We start from the raw sequence: 18,535 nt of genomic DNA, 5'->3' as shown, positions 1-18,535 counted from the left end.
TCGTTGTCCATCCAGACAAAGTTATCTGTGCGTGCTTTCACCATTGTGTCTTCTTTGTTTTGGTTTGTAATCACCGCGTTGTAGAGGAAGGCGCTTCAGCGCAGGCGCATGCCGTGGTGTTGCTTTGCAAATTTACACTGCCACCAATTGGCCTGGCGTGCATACTACAGCGTTTCCAGTAGATTTTGCGGCTCCGTGTGAACGGGGATCGTTTCAATAAAGTTGTCATATAAACGCAGAAGGTTTTTAAAACGCAAAGGACAGACTTTTCCATTTTTAGAGAAACCGTTGTCGTCTAAACAGGGCCTAAGAGTCAACATTGCTACTGCACTGCCAAGTTTATGTCCCCTTTTCCCCTTCTGAGGATTACCGACCTTACATTAGTCTCTTTTTTACTGTAGAAAGTTACATTAGTTACTTTGGGGCACCACTGTCTTACAGAGACTATATAATCAAAGGATGTTTAGCTAACAACAGTTCAAGTCATCTTAAAAATGTGTCAGCAACCAACCAGATCTCATTAACACTACCACAGAAATAAAGAGGAAGCAAACCTGGCCTAAGTTGTTGATCTGATATTAGGGAGTCTCCTCGTGATTTAGCTCAGCCGTATACTAACTAATTAGTTAGCTAGTGTTTTGCAAAGATTTTAAGACGTGACTAAATACAGTGTCGTGTGTCCTTCAAGACTGTGACAGTCCCCCAGTGACACCTTTTAACCATCTTAAAATTTGTTCTTCGTTTCGACACAGACAAGCTCAGCACATATCTAAGTATCACTGGAAAGGGGAAAGTTGACAGAGGTTCTGCTGGGTTCCAAGCTTGCTCAGCTGTTAGTACAGCACAGAGCCAAAAGGGGTGGGACTTAGGAAGAGCTAATTTGGCTGTCATATACACTGCCTGGCCAAAAAAAAGTCACCACCAAAAAAAAAAAGGTCATACACTCTAATATTTCGTTGGACCGCCTTTAGCTTTGATTACGGCACGCATTCGCTGTGGCATTGTTTCGATAAGCTTCTGCAATGTCACAAGATTTATTTCCATCCAGTGTTGCATTAATTTTTCACCAAGATCTTCACCAAGTCTGACCGCTGCGCAAAGCCTTCTCCAGCACATCCCAAAGATTCTCAATGGGGTTAACGTCTGGACTCTGTGGTGGCCAATCCATGTGTGAAAATGATGTCTCATGCTCCCTGAACCAGTCTTTCACAATTTGAGCCCGATGAATCCTGGCATTGTCATCTTGGAATATGCCCGTGCCATCAGGGAAGAAAAAATCCATTGATGGAATAACCTGGTCATTCAGTATATTCAGGTAGTCAGCTGACCTCATTCTTTGAGCACATACTGTTGCTGAACCTAGACCTGACCAACTGCAGCAACCCCAGATCATAACACTGCCCCCACAGGCTTGTACAGTAGGCACTAGGCATGATGGGTGCATCACTTCATCTGCCTCTCTTCTTACCCTGGTGCGCCCATCACTCTGGAACAGGGTAAATCTGGACTCATCAGACCACATGACCTTCTTCCATTGCTCCAGAGTCCAATCTTTATGCTCCCTAGCAAATTGAAGCCTTTTTTTCCGGTTAGCCTCACTGATTAGTGGTTTTCTTAAGGCTACACAGCTGTTCAGTCCCAATCCCTTGAGTTCCCTTCGCATTGTGCATGTGGAAATGCTCTTACTTTCACTATTAAACATAGCCCTGAGTTCTACTGTTGTTTTTCTTCGATTTGATCTCACCAAACGTTTAAGTGATCGCCGATCACGATCATTGAGGATTTTTTTCCGGCCACATTTCTTCCTCGAAGACGATGGGTCCCCACTATCCTTCTAGTTTTTAATAATGCGTTGGACAGTTCTTAACCCAATTTTAGTAGTTTCTGCAACCTCCTTAGATGTTTTCTCTGCTTGATGCATGCCAATGATTTGACCCTTCTCAAACAGACTAACATCTTTTCCACGACCACGGGATGTGTCTTTCGACATGGTTGTTTAGGAAATGAGAAGCAACTCATTGCACCAGTTGGGGTTAAATAACTTGTTGCCAGCTGAAAGATAATCGCCCATGCAGTAATTATGCAATAGGAGGCTCGTACCTATTTGCTTAGTTAAATCCAGGTGGCGACTTTTTTTTTTGGCCAGGCAGTGTATGAGTCTATAATTGAATGTAGTGAGTATTGTACTGGCACTTAAAATGGATGTTGTGATGGTATTCTGACTGAACGACAGTGAAACCCTGAGTTCCCCAGAATCCTCGAGTTAAAGCAAAGGAGTTATGTGATGTAACCAGGATATTTAGCATTGTAAAACTTATGTTTATGTACATACATACAGTCTTTAATGTGGTGGTTAAATGCAGATGTGATCTGCATACAGTCCACCCCAGTCATAACCATATTTACTACTTCTCCATGAGAAATACATCTTCTGACTACCCTGTTTATCTGTATTTAAAGCAGGTCATCTAGTGTGTCAAGAGAAAGCACCATCATCCTTCAAACCACTTCACCGTGCTATTACATACTCATTTAGGTGGATGTCTTTTACCGTGAGGTCTTAATTCACTGTCTAAAGTGGGATATGATGATTACTCAGCCTCCCGAGTGCTAATCTTTTATCACACTGGTAGCTACATAGTGTCTCTCTTCTTATCACTCCCTGTCTCTCTCTGTCTGCCCCTCTCTCCTTTCTACTCAGATGTCCTTACTAGAAAAGGGACTGTTGGCATAGGCACTGTCTGTGTGTTGGTGTGTGTGATGCGTCTGAGTAAACTCAGCAGGCGAGGGCTACACACAGATATGACTTCAGACCAGTCAGCAGGGTGGAAACATTCAGACAGTTTATCTAGTGAATATCTCGGACGCAGCCCAAAATGTCTGTTTAATCAAAACTCACTGTGTTCTGGTTGGGATCTCTTCTTCGCCTCTCTCTTTTCTCCTTCAGTCTTTCCCTCTCTGTCCTCCTTTGGATGGTTTCACCTCCCACATGCTCCCTTTCTCACTCCTTCAATCCCTCCCTCTCCTGTGTGTCTACAGAGTGCCATAGAGTCTCTGTTTGGGGCATCACTGACAGGAGTGGCATACTCCCTCTTCGCAGGCCAGCCACTAACTATTCTTGGCAGCACAGGCCCTGTTCTAGTGTTTGAGAAGATCCTCTTCAAGTTCTGCAAGTGAGTATTCAAAGTATTGACTAAAAAAGTATTGACTAAAAAAGTCTGAACAGTATACAGCTGGTTACATTATTTTCGTACGGATTCCAATAATTGAGTTGGGCCTAATGTGCATGATTATACCTGTACTGTATCTGTTCTCCATGTGACCTGTCGTCTGTCCTTCCCAGTGACTACGGCCTGTCCTACCTGTCACTGCGGACCACCATTGGTTTATGGACGGCCTTCCTGTGTCTGGTTCTGGTGGCCACGGATGCTAGCTCCCTGGTCTGCTACATCACCCGATTCACAGAGGAGGCTTTTGCCGCACTCATCTGCATCATCTTCATCTATGAGGCTCTAGAGAAGCTCTTTCACTTGGGAGAACACTACCCTGTAAACATGCACAATGACTTGGACGACCTTACCCTGTATTCGTGAGTACTAAGATTTCAGCTAATTTCAAATTTAAGCTTTGTACTTAAAGTTTGTGGGAGCTCTTGTTGTGAAGAACGGCGCAGCTCTGTTGCTGTTGTTGCACATCAAGCGTGCTGTAAACATGGCCATTGCATATCGTTGTCTGGTAACTTAAAACAAAGTTATCATCTTGTCGAGTAACAACCACTTTGCTGATTTTCTGTTTGTAATAATTTGTCTTTTGGTAGGCAGACATTTTTTCTTACATTTTAGACCCCAATGAAGAGTCAAGATTAACCAGAGGACTGTATTATGAAGCAGGATTTGGGATTAGCGAGATAACTTCAGGTTCAACCCTGGGTCACTTCCTATCAGAGTACAGTGTCCTGGTTACCGAGATAGCGGATTAACATGTATGAAAGCGCTACCTACTGTGCAATCAGGGGCAAGATTGTTAGAGACCGGGAAGCCCTTTGGCTTTCCCTGATGATTATTTATATGATAGATATAGATTCTCGTCAGTAGGGAGCTGCCACTTCCACCAGGGTCTGATGAGATGCTCGCTTCCACCATTTCCAATAATGGGCATCCCTCATTATTGCAGAGGGCCAGCTTCTCAGCAGGAGTGTACTCCTGTGTAGGAGGGCCCCCTCATGTCTTCTTTATTTCATTTTCACCCTACAACAGAGATGGATTCAAGCACTAAAGCCTTGTACTTGTTGTACTTAAAAGATATGAAAGTCAGCCAACTTACTGCTTTGAATTCTCTTTATTATTTTTTATCATTTGCTCCCAAGTCCGTTTAACACCACCGGGGTCACAGCTTAAAGAAGATTCTCATACACACTGTAAGAATATATACAAGCAACAGATTCATTTAATGGAATACGCAAATGTAATATAGTCAGATCTGCGGTACTTTATTCATTCTGTTGTACCAAAGATAAACAGAAGAGATACTAGGGTATTTCTAAAATAATATAGAAAAGAAAATAGGCCAGACGCCAAAACTTACCAGTACTGCAGCAATAGTTTTGGCTTGCTGGGAAGCCAATGGAGCTCTGCAGAGCTCTGTATCGGCCATGGAAAGATGCTGACTGCATCCCAGCTTCGGGGTGCTTCTTGGTGCTTCCACCTGCTGTCTGAACCTAGCGTTCTCATCCAGATGTGCTCATAGGTACAGAAATTTGGCACCAGTGGATTTAACATGCATGGATTGATAGTACCAACGTAATTTGGTCAGTACCCTTAAAAGTACAGAGTTAGGTACCCAACCCTACTTGTGCCCTAATGATGTGGCAGTGATATTATAAACCTATTAACTTACATATTCATACAGTCATGGATTTTTTTGCCAGATATCCTTCTTGCATTTGACAGCTGCAACTTTACTGTACAGTAGACTTCTCCACTTGTGCAAGTGGTTGTATTCTACAAACACTGCCCCTTTTATGTCATATTTATGTTTCATGTCATGGCTAGACTGGGAAAATTGGGGTTGATTTACCAAGTTGATAACCACTGTTGTATGACTGCTTCCCATGATTGCAGTTGTTTGGCTTAGTGAAGCCAGATAACCAAAGGATATGCCGAAGCTGCTTCATAGTGCAGGTCTCATCTCCAGTCTATGTTTTCATGACCCCAGAAGCGATTTATCAATTTGGCTACATTTGGCATATTTACTATGTACAGTTTCATTATTAATATTTATGTATTCTGTAATGCATTTGATCTGTTAAATCATTCTTTAGTGACAAAATAGGAAATTTAACTGATAACCATTGGTACTGTTTTAGAATTGGAGCAAACACATCTCTTTTCTAAAACACTCTTCAGGTCAGGATGTCATTCGAAGTGCTAACTGGTTATATAAAGTAGTGTATGATTCACGTAAATACTACCCCCATAAGAACACACTGCTCTTGTTTTGGAAAACTTTAATTGTAGTGGCTTCAGCTGTTCCCAGTGCGTTTCCTCCCCAGAGCTGAAATGAAAATTACTCCCTTGCAAAATAACAAATTTAAAAACAACTGATTCTAGCAGTTTTGCTGCAGCCTGTTTTTAATTAACTTTAAAATGAACCAAACTCTTTTTCACCTTAAGCATATGTACTTTGCTCAGCATTTGTTCTCTTGTCCCCAGGTGTCAGTGCTCTCCACCAGTCAATGCCTCAGAGAAAGTGATGCAGGTGTGGAACCGGACAGGATACAGCCCAGACTCTATCCCATGGGAAAGCCTGAATGTTTCGGTGAGACCAGAACACAGTGATCTCCACTCACACTTAAATGTACAGGATGTATAGGATTAACACTGATGCAACCTCTACTAAAACTGTGGATAGGCTGTCACTACTAGCAGTACTGGACCAGATTTTCATAATTCATACAACAATACTAAGGTTTCACTCCATTTTCTCCAGATGTGTAAGACACTCCATGGGTCGTTTGTGGGTCCTGCTTGTGGGCATCATGGGCCCTACATCCCAGATGTTCTCTTCTGGTCCGTCATCCTCTTCTTCACCACCTTCTTCCTATCCTCCTTCCTTAAACAGTTCAAGACAGAGCGATATTTTCCCACCAGGGTAAGACATTTGATATGTGTCCTCTTGTTATGCTGTTGTCGGCACCACAAACTCAGCTTTTAACACCATAAAATCCAGAATGTTTTATGTCGCTGATTCAAATATAAAAATTGATAAATGCACATCTGAACATGGTGTTCTTGCGACAGCATGTAAATTCAGCTTAAAGCTTCCCACGCTATGTAAATGTTTACATTTTGTCAGTCATTAGTATACAGGAGCAGTCTCATGTACAGGAAGAAAAGATCCTCTTGCATCCTCCCACACAGTACCAGCTAGTCTTTTATCACTTGGTGTTCTGTGTAGGCAGGTGCTGGTATTGTCTCAATTGTTATGCTCTCACTGATGACGTGAATGTAATAACTACTTTAGTGAATCTTGACAGTGACCTGAAGTTAAAGACTGTGGTTGTTCTATTTTTTTTTTTTTTTTTTTTTTGCTGTGTGTGTATGAGTGACATAGAAAATAGCATGCATGCTCAGCTGCAATTCCTAAATAATAGATAAATACACTGTTGGTGCATGTGTGTTGTGTAGGTGCGATCCACTATCAGCGACTTTGCTGTGTTTATAACCATCATGATCATGGTGTTGGTGGACTATCTAATGGGGATCCCTTCTCCTAAACTTAAGGTCCCTGACCGCTTTGAGGTAGGCAATCTCTTCCAGCATGTTTATCTGTCTATATGCCTGAATATTCAAATGACAAGGTGACCTCTCTACATTCTCTGTAAGGTGGTTATTCTTTTTTCTTCTAAGCAAAGTCTTAACCTAGAAGTTTAAAACACACATATCATCTACTTTCTAATATATTAAATGTATCCCACCGTGCCTTTTCCCTGCAGCCAACTTCAAAGCACAGAGGCTGGCTGATGGACCCGGTGGGAGGAAATCCCTGGTGGACGCTGCTGGTGGCAGCACTTCCTGCCCTGCTCTGCACCATCCTCATCTTTATGGACCAGCAGATCACTGCAGTCATCATTAACCGCAAGGAGCACAAGCTCAAGGTCAGCGTGGCCGGTGGAGGTTTACTTTTGGCAGTGTTGTGTCTCAGAGTTACACACAGGTTGTCTGAAGTGGAAGTATCCTAGATTGTCTTTTCTGTTTATGTCTTCGGTGTCTATCCCTTCCTTTATATCCAGCAGTGCAAACATTAGGGCTGTATCAAATAGTTTGAAGCTTTGTTCGTGACGCTGACGTTCAAATTCCAAATCAACATATTTTTTCACGTGTTTAAACCCAGTATTTATGCACAGTTGCAGATAAAGATCAGGCTATACTCACATTATTAGTATTATACTGTTTATAGAATTAGAATCCAGTGGTGGCTGCGTGTGATTTAGGAATGGGTACCGTAACCTGGTACAAAACAAGTCCTGGGACTATTGATAAGCTTGTTTTGTCGGATCTTATTATCATGCTGCAGCCTCTCCTCTGCTCTCTGTGTTGGGGCTAAACTCCTTCACATACACACAAGCACACATGTTAAGTTAAGTTAAGTCAGCGGCCAGCAGAGAAGAGAGGCCACGATGGAGACAAAGTGAAGATAACTCACAATAAAATGTTAGTGAGTAACAGCCACTATTTTATCAATACACCTGTCCAACAAGCATGAGCACATAGAAAGCAATATTTTAATCTGCTCTGTCCGCAGTCTCTCATCCACTGCTGTTATGTTTTACATAGTGCTAACTCAGGTATTGTTACAAACAAGCTAAAACAAAAGCTGTCTGTATGTAGTCTAACTGTTTAACTTTTATCTTAAAATTTACCAGCTGTACCTGCAGGCAGTGAATCACCTCAGCAGCAGAGGAGAGGATTAATGACTGATACTGACTCATGTCTGTGTTCATCATTCTCTCTAAATTTCACTCAGTACTGTGATGTCAGAAATATGATTATTGTTTAAACATTTTAGATTTTGATGTAGTTATGTTTAAAATATTTAGTCGTGATACTCTTCTTTATTAATTATTTTTTTAAAATAATGTATGTATGTATGTATGTATGTGTTTTAAAAAGCCATTATATAGAAACAAAAAAGAATGGATAAGAGTGTTAGAAAGTCCAAGACTGAATACATTTGTTGAAAAAAAGACTCCAGATTTTCAAGTTCATGTTTTATGTAAAGAAATATTCTGTTTCAGTTTGTATTTGTCACTGTTTGGCCTTTCAGAAACAACTTTTTCACTTATCTCTCCCACTTGCTGCACACAAAGGGAGCCACGCACCTGTACCAACAGGGCCGTCTACCAGCACCATAAATTAAATGCATTCATTACAAAGAGTTGATGTCATAAAAGAGAGACAGACTTACTCATTTAATTGTATGAATCACTGTATTGGAATTGAGAATTTTGTTCAGTGTTTTTTTTTAAGGGTGAAGTTGTCTTAAAAGAGGACAGACATTCAAAGCTTTATTCGAAAACCTCTGTAAAGGCTTTGAATGTAAAAAATGACATTCGGTACAGCCCTAGTTTAAACCGATTTATTAACGTACCAAATGTCTGATATAATTCATTCTAATTTTATTTTAAATTTGGTTCTGCTGCGTCCAACTTTCTGTCTTTATATCTGCACTCACAGTCCTCTTTATCCCTCTGTAGCTCAGTCATCTCTCATCGGTCCTCTCCCTTTCTGTCATCCTCGATTATGGTTGAAGCTAACATATTCTCTTGTCTGTCCTTCTGCTGTGTTCATCTCACAGAAACGCTTCAACTATAATCTCTTTTAGCTTTATTTCTGGGGTATTTTTATGCCTCAGGGTTCTACAGTTTTAAAAATAAATTCAGTCCACCTTTTAAAATGCATAAAGCAAACGTTTGAAGCTCAGTATTCCAAGTATAGATGGGCATATTAAATTTTTTAGACATGCTCTCCAATCTTGTTTTCTGTAATTCTATTTTTCTTAGTACATTCCCTCCACAGGGACAAACTCATAACTGCTTAGCTGGCTCTCAAACTTACTTGCTGTCTCTTTCTCTCCCTGTGTGTCCTACAGAAGGGCTGTGGCTATCACCTGGATTTGCTGGTAGTGGCAGTTATGCTGGGCCTGTGCTCCATTATGGGCCTGCCGTGGTTCGTAGCTGCAACCGTCCTCTCCATCTCCCACGTTAACAGCCTAAAGGTGGAGTCTGGCTGCTCCGCTCCGGGAGAGCAGCCCAAGTTTCTGGGCATCCGGGAGCAGCGCGTCACTGGATTCATGATCTTTGTCCTCATGGGTTGTTCCGTTTTCATGACCTCAGTGCTCAAGGTGAGATACAGGAAACAGTGGCATAATACTAGTAAGAATTTGAATTTAATTCTTATTTATGCTGCATTTATTTTTAACACACTTATACATCCCATCACCTTTTCTGAAATGTAAGGTGAATTACTGTTTCTGCTCTTCACAGTTTATTCCTATGCCAGTCCTGTATGGAGTCTTTCTCTACATGGGTGTCTCTTCCCTCAAAGGCATTCAAGTAAGACTCTACTCTGCTGGTCTTTGAAGATAGCGTGTCCTCTTTATTCTCAACGGTAGTCATGAGCTGTTAGTAAAGATAAGTTTGCCCCTTGTAGTTCCAAACCTTTGATCGTAATTTTTAATCCGTAAAAGCTTTTGTCGAACATGTTCCCTCTTCTGAATAATGTATTGAATTCCATTTCGTTTTCATTTGCATTTCTTATCGCTCTCACTGAGGCTCTCATTTTCTCTTTAGTTCTTTGACAGAATCAAGCTGTTCGGCATGCCTGCCAAGCACCAGCCTGATCTGATCTATCTGCGCTACGTGCCGCTGTGGAAGGTCCATATCTTCACCATAGTGCAGCTTACCTGTTTGGTGTTGCTCTGGGTCATCAAGGCCTCTGCAGCAGCTGTTGTGTTTCCCATGATGGTAATGACCTCAAAGACTGTCACATAGTAATGGGATTAAATAAAGTTTCTAATATCACCACGATACATAATTTATGCTTAGTTTGGTGTCAGATGAAATTAAGATATTAAATATTTTTCCAGTGTACTGCTTTTATTCTGTTTGATTCAGATTTTGTGATGTTATTAAAGATCTGTAATAAAAGATTCCTTGTCTGTGTGTCTCAAGGTTCTGGCGCTGGTCTTTGTGCGAAAGCTTCTAGACTTGATCTTCACAAAGAGAGAGCTGAGCTGGCTGGATGACTTGATGCCAGAAAGCAAGAAGAAGAAAGAGGACGACAAGAAAAAGAAAGCACAAGAAAAGCTGGTAAAACTCATTTCATGTTTTTTTGTTTAGTTTTAATAAAATCAAACTGTAATTAAATAGCACAGTGAGAAAAGTTTAGTTTTTCCATTCTTTATCAAAAAGTTGACCATAGCAGCTTGTTGATTTTAACCGTTTCTGTACTGCGTTGACCCACCTCAACGTCCACATTGGAGAAAATCTAAACTGAATTCACTCAGACTTTGTCTTTGGTTACAGAACCAAGCAGACAGTTGTTTGCTAAATGTTTTACAGTATAACAATATTGAGTTACCAAGAGCTTACCAGAGGCAGTGAGTTTCAGTTTAGAGGCATAAAAACAGACGGGTCTCTCATTAGTGCTCTTATGGGACACATGACGAACATGTAAAAGAAAAGCAGTGGAGGACCTTAGTGATCTGGCAGGAACATCAAATGAAAGAAAATCTCTGACGCATGGAGGAGCAAGGTCATTTAAAGCTTTATAAACAAGTAAAGGTTAGTAAATAGTATGTATGTAAAGCAGCGCAATCTCATCAAACCCAGTCTGGGGCGTCGGTGGCTTAGTGGTAGAGCAGGCGCCCCATGTATGAGGTTGTTGCCGCAGCGGCCCGGGTTCGACTCCAGCCTGTGGCCCTTTGCTGCATGTCCCTCCCTCTCTCCTCCCTTCACACTTCACTATCCTATCAATTGAAGGCAAAAAATGCCCATAAAATATCTTTAAACCAAATCTGAAGAACTAGACTATTAGAAATGTCATGATTTAGGAAAAATAAGTGTCACCAGTGTTTTACCTGCCTCACTGCAGTCATGGCTGTACTCCAATGCTGTTTTCATTCAGGAAGAAGAGTCCAGACTGCAGGAGGAAGAGGAGAGGGGACTGAAGGTCAGCTATGAAGCCTCGAACCGGCTCAACATCCCAGTGAAAACACTCTCAGGGAGGTGAGTGGTGCAGCCCATAAATGCACTTAAATGTCCAGCTCTGGGATGTAAAGCAGCATTTAATTTAAAATACTCAGTGAAGCATCGAGCGTATTCTACATTTAATTATACAGTACCATATCACACCACAAGAACTTAGTCTTTATATTTGCTTTTTATGATCTGACTAATGAGGCTGTAAAATCCATTTTTATGACTTAAAATGCTGTAAAATGTTAAAATTTCCCAAAAGATTTTCTTCCTCCCTAATAAATGTCTTTATGGTATATATGATCTAAAAACTTGAGGAAAAAATAAAGCTAAAAGTAAATAATAAACTGGAGCTATAAACACATTTTCTGATGCATCATGTACAACTTGTAATGGTAATTCTGACACTGGTGGTCAGCTGTGTGTTATTATGTCCATCTTGAACAGATCATACAGCATAGGACTAGTGACCCACAGCCTCCCAATGGAAGAAGAGGTAGCAGGGTTGTGTGTCTGATGGAAAACATCTGACCCACATGGCTGCTTTCTAACCCTCCACACTGATACTCAGACATTTAGCGCATGGCCCAAACTGTCCTCAGCTATTTAAAAGAAACAAACACTGGCTTTAAAACACGCAGCTTTGTGTGTTGTTGGGGTTTTTTTTGTATTTTGAGGGTAAATGGTCTGTGATAAAACCTTTGTCCTGTTGAAATAAAGCCATCCTTGTCTAACTAACTAACAATGTGTACACAATCTAATCATCATGACACATAACTTTTGCCTCTAATGCAAAAGGCACACATTTCTTGGTACATGTTAATGTGGAACATACTGTGTGTGGCCTTTTTGTGCCGTTGATTTGTTTTAATCTCTGATTTGTGTGCATGTTTGTGTCTGCTTGTTTGAACTGTCCTGCACTGAACCTCTCCCACTGATTTGTTGTCTACATGCCTGTCTTCTCTTTGGGTTTATGTTTGTGTGTGTTTGCGTTTTTTCTTGCATGTAGTTCTCATTCTGACCCCTTGGTTGTAAATATCTCTGATGAAATGGCCAAAACCGCAGCGTGGAAAGCAGTGAACTCGAGTGCAGAGTCTTGTGTCCAACCTGTGAAGCGTAGTGGAAGGTAGCTATGCCATCTCCTGGGGTTTTCCAGAGCCCCTCTCCCAACTGCATTACTTTAAAGGAATACTGCACACCCCAAAATGACCAGTTGTATATCAATGACTCATCACATGTTACAATGAATTGTTGAAGAAAACTGTTTTTGTCGTATGCCTCCAGTGAGCAAAGAATCCAAAGATGGAGACATTTCTCGATGAACTGAAGTCATAGCGGACAGCGATCAACAACAGCAAAACTATATCAAAACATCCTTTTTACAAACTCTCACACAGCTCGTGCAGTATAACCCAAATGTCATTGATCCAGTCGTATGCTCAGAGCTTCCCAAACAGACAGCACTTTTTCGACAGGAAAGTGAGCTAAAAGTGAATCTCACCTATGCTCTCTTCAAACTCCACTGACAAAACCTATTGTTTTACCTTGCTGAACACAGGAGCTGCTGGTCTACTACTGAATCGATAAGTTACTTTGTCGAGTATTGTGCGACTTTGGTGCTACTCAAACCAGAACTGATCAAAACACAAACAATCAACCAATCAAGGCCAAGGCAGACCAGCAGCTCCTGTGTTCAGAGAGGTAAAGTTACTGTTTTTGTCAGTGTGTGGCTTGAAGGCTGGCTTTTACTAGTTTTTACAAAAAGAAAAGAGCGTACAAAAACCACAACAGGCAGGGACATCATAGGCAGAGGTGAAATGCCCAGCATTGAGCAAAACAGAAAATAAGAAGACACAAGGAATACTGCAGAGTCACTGACAAGGCGTCCTCCGTGTCCATTATCGTCTCTCAAGACCACAAAGGTCCCCATGATCCCCAACCTTGACCCCTGAAAATCCAGAGCCCCTCCAGGGAGGGAAAAATTGTCCAGTCATCCATGAGCCACTATCCATTCCGCATGTCCCCATGCCAAAGGGGACAAAACAAGATTCACCAAATGAATTAGATCACTTCAAAGTCAAATAAGATTTCCATCTTTCCAATATTCACATTTTCAGTTGCATGTCTCAGGGAAAAAGTCAGTTGTTCTGTCCATTCAGAGGTTGTTGGGGACTCTTTACTCAACCATTTCCTAGTAATTACCTTTGTAGAACCTGCTAGTAGTATTTGTAATAAACATCTGTCCTGCTTTGTTAGTCCAGTCTGCACATTTCCCAAATACATTACACTGAAGTTAAAATCCAGCTGTAAACACATCAAATGACACTTGGATTATGCTGCGCAAGTTGTGTGAGAGTTTGTAAACAATCTATTTGCCATAGTTTCACTGTTGTTAGATGTGGACCCCTATGACTTAAGTTAATCAAGAATTTTCTCAGTTTTTGGATTCTTCGTTTTTCTGAGGAGGGTTGCAAAAAAAGTTTTCCTAACAAATTCAGCTTGAGGTGAGTAATTGATACATAAAAGTCATTTTGAAGGGTGAAGTATTCCTTTGATATGGTTATATAATGTTGACAAAAATAACATTCTCTGTTAGGGACTGCTGAGTTTTATGACTCTGTAAAATTATTTGTATACTGTAGTGAAGTAGACTGAGGCTCAGAGCTTCCTGGACGGCAGGGGATCAGTTCAATATATATTAAGCAGGACCGAAAGGTTGAGTGTTGGGTATTACCGTCTAAATCTGTACAAACAGAGAGAAAGGTTTGTTCTGGTCTCCTTTAGTTCCTCAAGATGTTAGCTTGAGTATGCTGACAGGAAATCTTTTATACATACTGAGGAAATCCATGAACATTTTAACACAAGTTGAATAGTTTTAACTGAGAGCTGCATATTTTAACACAGTCCTCACATAAGCCCTCATCATCAACATGTGCTGTAGGTGGTAAAGTCTTTGTTCTCAGCACTATCACTCCTCTTTGCAGTCACTCTCCACCCTCAGCACCACCATAAACTAGCACAAGCGCTCATCTTGCCTCTGTCTTCTCCATCTCTGTATAACAGCCAGGAAAAGGTGGCCTGCGTTAGAGTCGACGTCAGCCCAGATTCACCAGGAGGGGGTTCTACTACCGAGACCTTCCTGTGATAAATGGAGGCCCTCCTCCCCTCTCGATACCTTCTCCCACACAACACTTTACCCCGCTGACGAGCACCATCTTAGTGGCAAAGGGGGCGTAGAACTGGAGCAGGACAACCTGCCTGCGGGGTTCCTTTTGTCGGGGCAGCAGGCAAGCTCCCCCGGGGCTGTGAGTCCTACTCCACTCAAGTCTTGAAGTGTGCAGCACATGCACAGGTGGCTGCCATGACGCAGTGCAGAGCGCACATCTCCAAGCAACGAAGGCTGTTACTGCCCACCGACGCTCACTGTTTTGGAACTTTCTCAACCTTGCAATTTGTCACACATCAGAACCACAGATGCCAAAGGAAGGGGCCTCACTGGTGAGGATCTTGGACTGTGCGAATTAAAATTTACTTTTAGCCCACTGAACATTTTAATTTCAATTTTATTGTTAATGTTTAAGCTGGTCACAGTACTGTACATTTTCTTAGTAGCTCATACACCATGAGTTGCGCTGCACTGTTTTTTCACATGTATTTAAAGTCATATTAAGACTCTTCACCTAACTACACCAGCTTCAAACTCATTTGATTAAAGCCATTCAGGTACTGTCAGCGCCAGCCGATTATATTTCATAATTAGCCTGGCACAGCAAATGACACAAACCAAAACAGAGGTACATTCAGATCAAAACTACGACATCACACTACTATTATACTACATACATCTGTGTAGAATTTGATCATGGTTCATCTCTCCTGTCTGCAGGGGAACACTCAGTATTAATATTGCTGCTCATAAGTTGGTCAGTTTTCACTGTAAACCTCACTGTTCATACTGTATGTGTTCTTATAGAAACATTGTTAATGTATGTATGTATACTGTGTTCTTTTCATTTGTAACATTACCTACTTCAGAGGCCATATGAAGTCTGTACTGTACAGTAAGCACTTTGCCAGTATAGTTTCTTACCTAAAATGGATTTTAGTGTGTTCATAAAAAGGTTACTCCTCCTCCCACCGTATCTATAGAGCTTAGAGTTGGGTCAGTGTCTGGTTTTGTCGGTCTGGTCTGGTGTACAAGCTTAAACCAGTTTGATTTTATGCAAACCGGCTGAATTGGCATTTTCATTATGACATGTTCTGGTAAATTAAAAGTAAACACAACTTGTATTGCATTAGTAATAAGCAATATGACAGTGTGATTAATATAATATTTTGTTAATAAACAGACCAACGGAGCCACTGGTGTCTGACAGTGCTGTGAACAGTTTACTGGCGGGAGAGGGAAAGAGTTGCGCACATTGTGTTTATTTGCTAGAAAGTTTGTGTGATTTTTAGGGTGACAAGAGGAGACATAGTCGAGCAACACAATGCACTGTTCAGAGCTAAACTGTTCTTAAAAGCCCTGTTTCTATTTATTCCTGTGGCTTGCCTTGAAAGTGCAGCAGCGGACGAGCAACGGCTGATTCGTGAAGTTGAAATAAGGACTTACCGAGACGACACCTTCTTATTTCACTACAACAACAAAATAAGGTAGCATCTAGCTGGAGGGGGATTGGCAGGGAGCTGGATGTTTCTGCTCAATGACCATTGCTATTGTATGTAATTTTCAGTAAATATAACAATATAAAACATGTTTTCTGATTAAAAGGCACAAACGCAGGATGTTTTAAGAGGTTTGGTCCAACAAACAGCAAACAGCTGATATGGATGTGGTTTGTTTACATGATGTGACAGAAATGCATATTTAATGGATTCAATGCATAATGCTCTGTCAAGTGCGACACCACATAAAATTCATTACACCAGTCCAGACTGGTGTTCAGCTTAATAACAAACTGGTTTGAAATCTTTACACTGATCCAACTCTAATAGAGCTGTTGTTCAAATGTCAGTTAAACAACTCAGGAATCTTTAATGATTTCTGACTTGGTCACTTGATTTTTTTTTTTTTTTTTTGTCAAAAGGCAGTGATAATTAGTTGACTGTATTTACTATCATCGTTGATATCACAACTATTTTAATAAATGCTGTAAATCATAAAATATAGTAAGGTGCAAAATAAAAGAAAGAATATTCCTGACCCCAGTTAGATGCACCGGTTTTTATACTGTCTGTATTATTGATGGTAATTGTGTGTGTGTGTGTGTGTGTATGCGTGCGTGTGTGCGTGCACGTGTGTGTGTGCGCATGTGTGGTGTAAGATAATTTGGTATGTTTAGCGTTGGAAATCATTTTATGCAAAATATTTCTACAGTAAATGTAAAAACTATAATATTCTATGAAGTTGTTCTTATTTTGCTAAGTGCGGTCCTGTTTTAGCAATAAGTATCCCATACTGTGCAATGTATGGACTCATGAACCTGACTCATATTCAGGCAAAGAATAATTTGTGAAATGATTTTTGTGTCTATTTCATTGGCTCTGTCTGTGTGTAGCTACAGTGACTCTACGGACAATAGCTTACGTGCCTTGTCGAAGCTCTTTATGTGCAAGTCTTGTACTGATAATTTTAAGTGTTCAGAACAGATGTACAGGTACACATATAATGGCACACATGCCAAAGACAGACCTTCATCACTTTACAAGAGTGAACCAGTACACGGCTCATCACAGAGGCTAATGTGTGTTGTAGTGTTATTCCACGTCTGTGTGAAAGTCGTAGCGTGAGCTACCAACTCAAACGATGTAATTTTAGCCTCCATTTACAAATGTTACTCTTAAAACTGTTTGTGTGTGTACTGTTGTCACAACTCTAGCATTTGCTCACATTTAAAAGTTGTTGATATTGAGGTACTATTTTTTGTTTTTTAAATGATCAGTGAATGTCAATTTATTGTACCATCAACATCAAAACTGAAGTTGATGACATATTTTTTCTAAAAACCTTAAATTTGAATTCGGTCACACGTACTTCACGATGACTTCCATACACATATGGACCATTTGATATAAAAAGTAAAATGTGAGCTTGGTTATTTTGATGAAAACATAGACTACTGTAACATGACATCAGTTTCAACATACATATGTCAGCTATACATATGTCAGCTATACATATGTCAGCTTCAAGAGGTGGATCAACTATGTCAACAACAAAAAGGTGGAGATTTTACACTCTGTCGTCACTTAGTAAAAATGTATTTGTTCTGATGTACAGACGCATGACATCAGCGAAGCACATAGCGACCTGTTGTTAGCCAGAATGATGACTTTCCTGTCATGAGTGATCAGTGCAAAGCAATAAAAGTGAATACATGGTGATTTTCCTCTGTCTTGTCTTTTGTCTTTTGTAAAACCACACTGTCAAGTTGCAGGAAGGAACCATAAAGAACTAACGTTACGATACTGAGCACCACTTGGAAGAAATGATACCAAAGGAAATTTCCTTTGTGTACAAATACCACACTGTGATCGACAAAAAACTAAATGTAGCATGCAAACTTAAATACAATTTCTAAAATGCATTCATGTATTTTGTAGATGTATTAATTCATTGTTAAAATGGCACATTATAAATTGTTAAGGCCTTCAAACTTAAAAGTTTAGGACTTGGGACTCCGGTGTAAAGACTTGAAAGTTACTTATGACTTGCAAAACAATGACTTGGTCCTACCTTTGTCAGATGAACAATATTAACTCCCATCACACTACCTACATTTCCTTTTTTTTAATTTATAGATCCCCAGTGTAGAAATTATGTCTGTATAATCACACCTGTACTGTACGGTGTAAAGTCGAAACTAAAGCAGAACTAATTTATTAACCAGGCCAGTATCACCTAATATATATATATATATATATATATATATATATATATATATATATTTGTATGTGATGTCAGATCTTTCAGATCTTCTTTCAAACTCTTAAATATTGAGATTGTTATTGGCCCTTTAATAACTTTTCATTATAGCCATTACAGTTTGCGATCAACATTTATTTCATAAACACAAGGCAATTCCCCAGTCTATTTCCACTTGAAGGATAAGAGAAAATGTTACAGATTAGTGTTATAGGTTCTTGACTGGCCCATTTGTAACATTCCCATGTTAAAGACACAAGGTGGCAGCAGAGATCTGTCTTACACATCACAGCTGAGTCCTGGTGGCACATTTATCTTCTGTGTTACCTTGGTTACAATAGTTGCACACAGGT

The 18,535-nt window shown here is 40.4% G+C and overlaps 1 protein-coding gene across 11 annotated transcripts in view; it reads left to right on the top strand.

Annotated features, from left to right (window-relative positions):
- LOC117263858 (sodium bicarbonate cotransporter 3-like) overlaps positions 1-17,641 on the top strand; it is a 66,947-nt gene extending 49,306 nt beyond the window's left edge. For 8 of the 11 annotated variants that reach the window (XM_033637547.2, XM_033637544.2, XM_033637548.2 and 5 more), the window contains 13 exons: positions 3,040-3,173; positions 3,344-3,589; positions 5,712-5,817; positions 5,989-6,150; positions 6,687-6,800; positions 6,995-7,156; positions 9,151-9,402; positions 9,545-9,613; positions 9,851-10,024; positions 10,232-10,369; positions 11,187-11,287; positions 12,267-12,383; positions 14,321-17,641. In XM_033637547.2, coding sequence (XP_033493438.1) covers positions 3,040-3,173; positions 3,344-3,589; positions 5,712-5,817; positions 5,989-6,150; positions 6,687-6,800; positions 6,995-7,156; positions 9,151-9,402; positions 9,545-9,613; positions 9,851-10,024; positions 10,232-10,369; positions 11,187-11,287; positions 12,267-12,383; positions 14,321-14,402 — 1,857 coding nt within the window. In that variant the 3' untranslated portion in view covers positions 14,403-17,641. Of the gene's footprint in view, positions 1-3,039; positions 3,174-3,343; positions 3,590-5,711; positions 5,818-5,988; positions 6,151-6,686; positions 6,801-6,994; positions 7,157-9,150; positions 9,403-9,544; positions 9,614-9,850; positions 10,025-10,231; positions 10,370-11,186; positions 11,288-11,704; positions 11,754-12,266; positions 12,384-14,320 lie in introns of all 11 variants that reach the window. The other 3 variants (XM_033637551.2, XM_078175653.1, XM_033637550.2) reach the window with 2 other exon arrangements.
- The last annotated feature ends 894 nt before the right edge of the window (positions 17,642-18,535 follow it).

Source organism: Epinephelus lanceolatus, chromosome 16 (assembly GCF_041903045.1).
Source record: "Epinephelus lanceolatus isolate andai-2023 chromosome 16, ASM4190304v1, whole genome shotgun sequence".
Lineage (NCBI taxonomy): Eukaryota > Metazoa > Chordata > Actinopteri > Perciformes > Serranidae > Epinephelus > Epinephelus lanceolatus.
This window is presented reverse-complemented; position numbering and strand designations above follow the sequence as displayed.